This window comes from Sinocyclocheilus rhinocerous, unplaced genomic scaffold (genome assembly GCF_001515625.1).
Source record: "Sinocyclocheilus rhinocerous isolate Xijiao unplaced genomic scaffold, SAMN03320098_v1.1 scaffold975, whole genome shotgun sequence".
In the NCBI taxonomy this organism is placed as follows: domain Eukaryota; kingdom Metazoa; phylum Chordata; class Actinopteri; order Cypriniformes; family Cyprinidae; genus Sinocyclocheilus; species Sinocyclocheilus rhinocerous.
In genome coordinates, this window is record NW_015628726.1 from 1,019,819 (window position 1) to 1,027,777 (window position 7,959).

At 35.8% G+C, this 7,959-nt stretch overlaps 1 protein-coding gene across 4 annotated transcripts in view; it reads left to right on the plus strand.

Moving 5' to 3' along the window:
• Positions 1-3,176: 3,176 nt before the first annotated feature.
• The window catches only part of LOC107738401 (poly [ADP-ribose] polymerase 12-like), a 7,991-nt gene continuing 3,208 nt past the window's right edge, over positions 3,177-7,959 (plus strand). For 2 of the 4 annotated variants that reach the window (XM_016550162.1, XM_016550163.1), the window contains exons 1-7: positions 3,177-3,584; positions 4,485-4,620; positions 5,391-5,655; positions 5,767-5,880; positions 6,194-6,326; positions 6,752-6,935; positions 7,134-7,254. In XM_016550162.1, coding sequence (XP_016405648.1) covers positions 3,274-3,584; positions 4,485-4,620; positions 5,391-5,655; positions 5,767-5,880; positions 6,194-6,326; positions 6,752-6,935; positions 7,134-7,254 — 1,264 coding nt within the window. In that variant the 5' untranslated portion in view covers positions 3,177-3,273. The remainder of the gene's footprint in view (positions 3,585-4,484; positions 4,621-5,390; positions 5,656-5,766; positions 5,881-6,193; positions 6,327-6,751; positions 6,936-7,133; positions 7,255-7,959) is intronic. The other 2 variants (XM_016550160.1, XM_016550161.1) reach the window with 2 other exon arrangements.

Genomic DNA, 7,959 nt, shown 5'->3' on the forward strand with positions numbered 1-7,959 from the left:
GTCTCCTTAATCAAACACACCTGATTCAGATCATCAGCTCATTAGTAGAGACTCCCAAGACCTGAAATTGGTGTGTCAGAGAAAGGAGACATGCAAAATGTTGGGAACCACTGTTCTAAACAACTGTTGTTATGGCTTCTTTAACCATTCCATTGAAGATACAACATAACATTTACCAGTTCAAACTGACCTGACGTTATAAATCACAGCTCAACTGTCAGCAAAATGTTCCACTTAACAATTGTTCTTAAATCAATTTATAATGAGATTCCACATGCGATCACACTTCTTATGTTGTCATCTCACGCTAATAACATACATGAAATTACATTTTGTTTTCTTATTATTGTTATTGTTGTTAATTACCAAATTCTAACAAAACAATCAAGTGACAGTGACATGGGATGATGTAATCAGATAGAGAGAGGAAATTAAAAACAGACATTTCACCCCTTAACTACCCTGGAATAGACTTGGTATCATAATATACTTGGTAATTTTAGTTAAAACCTGGGATTTTTTTAATGCCTTTTTTGTTTTGTTTCTTTGTGATGTAAAAAGGGAAAATACTTTACCTCAATACCAAACTAAATGAAAACTAAAATTAGGCTGTCACTCTTAATTTGTGGATATGAAATTTGCCAAACAAGCTCAAGATTTTAACAGCATTGTCCAAGAGGATACAATCAATTCAAATTCAATTCAAATTTATTTGTATAGCGCTTTTCACAATACACATCGTTTCAAAGCAGCTTTACAGAAAATTATTACAAGTGTGATCACATAATGATTACAATATAGAGAAAATTTGGCAGTTGTGCATATCGATTCAAGTTGGCATCATCTGGGGTCCTCGCAGAGGTCATCTCTTCATAGGTTGGGTCATCTGAAGTCTTTCTTTGAGGCTGGATCCACACTGGAGCTGGCGTAATCTCTAGTTACCTCGAGCTGGACATCCCGGGGTAGGAACAGATTCAGAAATATGACAATTTCTTCTTTTATGTCAATTAAATTATTAAAAGAGTTAAAAAATAAGTAATGAGATTTCATTCCAGGATGAGACTGAATGGGCACATGAGCTTCCCTGACTGGTCCTGGTGCTTTTTCTACCGTCTCCCATAATTCCTCTGGCCTGTCCTGACCATCACTTCACCCACTTAAAGTGCCCCTATTATGGATTTTTGAAAATTACCTTTCATGCAGTGTGTAACACAGCTCTAAGTGAATGAAACATCCTGCCAAGTTTTAAATCTGAAAGTGCATAGGATAGGGTGAATTCGGGTAATCTGGGAAATTTTTTGCAATTTTGACTTCTGCGATTTATTTCGATATCTATCTAACACATTAGATCAACACATTAGACTTTTCTGAAATCCCTAAGATGTTTTCTAACCACACCAGAAGAAAGAATGTTGATATTATACCCAGAGGAGACATGCCACACCTATTAGTGTTTTTTGTGCCAAAAAAAAAAATCTGCCTGAATTTGATAATCTGGGACAGGTCACTTTGTAATCTGGGACATATGTATTAGGCCTAAAAAAGCCTATATTCACCATACTTTATGCATGCCAAACACAATATCACCAATTTTTAAAAAGATTTATGAAAAAAATGACAAGTACAGAAATCTCAATAAGGATATGTATATTTCAATATCAGGAAAAATAATTTCTGTACACAGGAAGAACAATATACTGTGGTAATTCATTTAAAACTATTAAAATTGTTTAACATTGTATTAACACTTTAAAGAATCAACTAAAATTTAAGCAACAGCAAGCAACAATTTGATTAATGGATTATTCAGTCAGTTATTGAAGTTCTCCATTCTATTAAAATTGGGGCTACTCGGGGAACAAACACTACGTGTGTGTGTGTGTGTGTGTGTGTGCCTTAACATTAATCTAGTCAGAATCCTATGTCACTGACCTTGTCATGCAATTCCCAGGGGAGCTTCTTGATTGACAAGTGCCCCGCCCCTTTCTGTGGAATCACCCCAATTAAGTCATGTGATTTCAGTCACATGACATCTATGCTAAAATTATAGTAAAAGTCCTGTTGACTAAATTTTGTTAGAACAGGAAATAAACACACTGGAGTTTAGGTGTCCCAGATTACCCAATGTCCCAGATTACCCAAATTCGCCCTATAAAGTTATTGTCTCTCAAAAGAAAGAGTGACTCTGGATAATTTAAACGAGTCGTTTTTTAAAACGAATCCCAAGCCGTTTCATGTTGACGTCAAAATTAAACATTAGCATATTGCCCGCCCACTTGTTGGTCTTTTCGCGTTGGTCTGAATGAAAATGCAAATTCATTCTTTGCCACTAGATGCCGCTTTTGGAGCGGTAAAAATAGCGGTTCGCGTTGGTCTGAATGAAAATGCAAATTCATTCTTTGCCACTAGGTACCGCTTTTGGAGCTGTAAAAGAGCTGTTTCCCCGGTAACGGCTGTAAACAAAGCAGCACTGTGCTCACAAACGCTGCTTTATCAGGCATTACAGGCATGATGAAATGAAAATTAGACCAATCGGACCAATCACCGCCGATTAGCGTCATGCAAAGGAGGGGTTTGGAAAAGTGAATCGTTAAATGATTCGTTTGGGAGTCGTTGAGCAAGTAAGGTAAAAATAAATGCATATTATAAGACAATGAAAGTGTTTTTTGACTTTGCATGCATGTCAACCTGTTGTTGGGGACTCCCAAAACCAAAATATGAACCTTTCATAACCCATAATAGGGACACTTTAAATTTGTCAATATATAGCTGGTGACAACTAATATTAATGTATGTTTTAATTTATTTTGTGAAAAGAAAGAGGCTGTGAGACAGAGAAAATTGAAACTGGTTAAGGGTATTTAAAAAATGTTTGACCATCTAGAATCAAGTATTTTTTTTTTTTTTTTTTTTTTTTAAAAGCTGTGTGCAGTAAATGAAACTGGCAAGTCATATTCAGTATATATATATTCAGTATTTTTTATTTTTTTTTGCCGGCAACAAATTAATCAATTAAGAGTTTTTTTTTTTTTTTTTTTACAGTTGTAACAATTAGCAGCTGCATTTCAACCGGTTGCCATGATGACCTATTAAATAGTTTCATTTTATTTATTTTGTTTGTTTTGTTTTATTAAAGTTTCAGGCAGAGTTTCAGGCAGCAGAGGGAGCCAAAGACCAGCATCAGTTTCGCTTTCGTTTCCGTTTAAATGCCCCAAACCATCGGCCAAACCCAAGAAGTGGCGAAAACCACTGTCGTTGACGAAATCTACGAAAATGTATGTCGTTTCTAGACACATATTTAACTTTATCTGCAAACACGAGGGCTGTTCGGACTATGGTAAAGTCGAGTGGGATTTACGGCAGAGTTTCACGGTGGCAGATCAGGTTTTGTCTCAGGTGCTCGATGATCGCCAGAGGTTTGTTATAGTTCAGGATGAAGACTCGAATCCCAGAAGCTCCATACCAGATGCTGACAGCCTGATCTTAGCCAAAACCTCACTGCGACTGAGTAAACATGACAAATGCTCCGGATGTGAAGACCTACACCTGTGCAGGTACTTTGTATGTGGAAATTGCAGATTTGGGTAAGTAAACTTTGAGTTCCATCTCAAGTCACTTGTTATATAATATGGAAGGTTGTCGTTTGCATTTAATTAAAGAAAAGGAAGCCTTTTTCGACATGTATTCCTTAAAACGATCTAGCTTTGTGTTGTGTTAGTAGTACTAGGCCCTGTTTATTTGTTTATTTGGTTCAATAGCGACTAGTAGCTTTTAATTTAAAGGGGTCATATGATGCTGCTAAAAAGAACATTATTTTGTGTATTTGGCGTAATGAAATGTGTTTATGCGGTTTAAAGTTAAAAAAACACATTAATATTACCACTGTTCCAAGTGAAACCTAACTACCATTGTTAGTTATGACATTGCAAATTTTGTCACTGAATTCTAGTATTAATTCTATGTATTCCAGTTGTTGCTGGTAACTATTTCAGTTTCACCACTAGTAACTAGTAACTATTCATTAAGTCATTTATTTAGTAGTAATTCAAAGAGTTACTCGGATGTATTCCAGTTTTCTTAGTACAAATTGAACAGACACTAGTACTTAGGGTGTTACTAGTAACATTTTAGTCTTATAGTTAAATTTAAAATCTTACTAGTAAGTAGCCATTTGATCAGTTATTACATATAATGAGTAAAAAGGCAATAGCCGCTAGTATGATGAGAAATGTTACCAGTTACAATGCTTGTCTCATAAATAGGTACTAATATTTAGTTTAAGAACTAGTAAAGTCAGAATAGGTGCCAGCAATAATTATAATACAGTGTACAAACTAAATGTATTTGGACACAATTACAGCTTGTTTAAAAATGACACAAGTATGTAAAAACACTACATTTGATGTTTATATGGATATTTCTATGTTTCTTTACAATTTCACCTTATATAAATGTATTTAATTTCCATTATTTGTCATTCTTAGGACAAAATGCAAAAATTCCCATGACTTGACATCAGCACATAATTCTGACCTCCTGAAGAAACATGATCTTCATGGCCTTGCGAGTGGAGAGTTGTTTCAACTTCTGCTTCAGAACGACCCCTCATTTCTTCCAGAGGTCAATATCTGTTAAACAGCTTTGCTAGTTAACTCATAATTCATTCAAATGACTCTTGGAAAGTCAGGTCAGACCCTGCACGGCATTTGAAGTTGAATTTAAAAGATCTAGATTGTATAAACATTAACTTTTCACTTACATGGTCATTTCTCACTGCATAAGAAGGGAAGTGATTGCAGAAGCTGTTCAGGCTTTTTGTGTGTTTTCCATTTCTGCATCTTGTGTCCATTATTTGAATTTTTAAAGAAATAGTTTCATTTACCCAAAAATGAAAATTTGATGAAAATGTACTCACCCTCAGGCCTTCCAGGATGTAGATGAATTTGTTTCTTCTTCAGAACAGATTAGGAGAAATTTAGCATTACATCACTTGCTCACCAATGGATCCTCTGCAGTGAATGGGTGCCGTCAGAATGAGGGTCCAAACCGCTGATAAAAACATCACAATAATCCACAAGTAATCAGCAGGATTTGATTACTTGTGGATTATTGTGATGTTTTTTTTATCACTCTCATTCTGACGGCACCCATTCACTGCAGAGGATCCATTAATATGCAAGTGATGTAATGCTAAATTTCTCCAAATCTGTTTCGATGAAGAAACAAGCTCATCTATTTCTTGGATGGCCTGAGAGTGAGCAAATTTTCAGCAAAGCATTTTTGGGTGAACTATTCCTTTTTAACATGATAATCTTCTAGTAATGTGTTATGCAATTTTTTCAGTATACAATGTGTGACTCTTGATTTTTTGTGATGTGTCAACTGTCTAGGTGTGCTCCCACTACAACAAGGGAAATGGCGAATATGGCAGTTGTAAATATAAGACATCCTGCACCAACCTGCACCTCTGCCTGCACTTCCTGCAGGATGACTGTAAGTTTGGAGCAGCTTGCAAAAGGACCCACAGCTTCGATGCATATGCTCAGAAAATCCTGAATGCTCGAGGGCTCAGTCCAGAAAACATGCGAAAACTCCTCAGGCTTTACAAGAACAAGTTACTGATTGCTTCTTCAGCTTTCAAGAAGAGTGAGACAGGTGAATGAAAGAGAAAGAGACACTGATTGTGTTTGTTTTGTAATTTAGCACAAGTTATTTGTTTGTTTTTCTCTTCCATGTCTCTTTTCATTCTGTTTTCTATCTGGACAGTAGCTCTACCTGCAGTGAAAGGACGCACCAGACACAAATCCAGTAGCTCCGTCAGTGAAGCGGATCACAATGAAATCTGTCTCTTTTTCGTACGCACTGGATGTAGTTTCAAAGGTGATGTCATTGAATAAGCACATTTCTAAATTTGATTGATGGACTTTTCGAATTAATGAAAGACACAAATAATTCGAATTCCTGTTCAGAACCTGACCAAATCATAAAACAGTCATCTACTGTATATATCGCATCCAAACCTTAATATTTGGCTGAAATGGATTGTTATTATAGACATGATCTTGTTCAAATTTACCCATAAATAAATTCGCATAATTTGGTGCTATTGGAGTGCCCAAAAAAGATTAAGTAACGCAAGAGCGCAGTGCAAACGACGTTTTTTAGTAACATCCCATTATTTGTGTTCCTCTAGACAAGTGTGTCCGTTTTCACCACCATCTACCCTATAAATGGCAGATATTACAGAAGGATGGGATTACGTGGGGTGACTTGCCGAATGAAGAGGAGATTGAGAAGGCGTACTGCAGTCCAGCTAATGTTTTGTGGTATAAATAGATCTTAGATGTGTATTTACTGGTATTTTAATGGGTTTTCAAATAACATTCATATTGCAAATCTATTGTTCCATCACATCCCAAAGTTACAGGTGCCACTGCAGAAATGCACTCTCAACCGTGATTAATCTATTCTGTGATAGCAAGTGTCCAATAAGAGGGAAGGTTACTGAGACAAAATTAGTTCATGTAAATTAAAATGCTTTTACTATGTGACGTGAGTGTACATGATTTTAAACTTGTTGTATTTGTATTTTTATATGCAAAATATAACTTTATTGTTATGGAAAAAACATTTAGTGCTCAATTAAATATTTGCATTAGCATGCGTATCTGAAGTGGCCAGTAATTGTATTGTGGTTTGTCTTGTCTTTTTAACACTTTTTTCCCCACCTGTTATGTTCTCCATATTGCAGTATTACTGAGAGCATCACAGGGCATCAGGTAGTGGACTTTATGTCAATGACTTGTGGAGTGTCAGATGTGCGTCGGCTGTCCACAGCGTCTTCTGTTACTAAACCCCCTCACTTCATTCTGACCACTGAATGGATCTGGTACTGGAGGAATGACAAGGGAGGTTGGACACAGTATGGCAAAGGGGTCAGTGACACATTGCATCATAATACCTCTCAGAAGCGATTCTAAAACCTGAGTTTGAAAAATCATCTGTGATGTTACATTTAACATGATGTAAAATAGCAATTATTTGTGTCAATATATGATACAAGAAATAGTATAATAAAACAATCAGTTAGCTTTAAACTACATTTCACAGCAGTTATTGTTTGAATCTTACAGGAAGATCCTAAACTTGTGGCGTCAGTCACTTCAGAAGATCTTGAGAAACATTACCTGGCTGACAGTGAAAAGGAAATTTCATATACTTCACAGAACCATCAATACGTCCTCAAATTTAAAGGTACTTAACAATGTTGTTAGCTACTGTTAACGTTTTTTTTTCTTTATTGAAATAAAGTATAGTAGATGAAAAACTTAAATGAACACTAGAAATGTTGCTTTTGGAAAAATTATTAAAGGGATAGTTCACCCAAAAATGAAAATTCTGTCATTAATTACTCACCCTCATGTCGTTCTAAACCCGTAAGACCTCCGTTCATCTTCGGAACAGAAATTAAGATATTTTTGATGCATTCTGACAGCTTTCTGACCCTCCCATAGACAGCAAGGGTACTACCACGATCAACGTCCAGAAACGTAGCAAGGAGATCGGTAAAATAATCCATGTGACATCAGGTGTATATATATATATATCACATTGTCTCAATAGAATGAGTGTAAATACTTCAAAATTCCAATATGACAGTATGGTTGCTTCACTTTTTATGACATAATCAATCCAGTTCTCTATTATAGATCAGTAGTTTGAGCACTTAACTGTATTTCAGCCAACAAAAAACACAAAATACATTTACATAGTACAAAAATATTACACAATTACAACATGACAATCATATATTTGGCAACATACAAAACAAAACTAAATGCTTACCATCACATGCACAGCTCAATGATGCCTGGGCAACCTCCAGCTGCTGTAGAGCATTTTCCAATTTGATCTTCGTACCCTGGAGCTCTTTTTTTAAAAGAGCAACTTTTTGCTCTG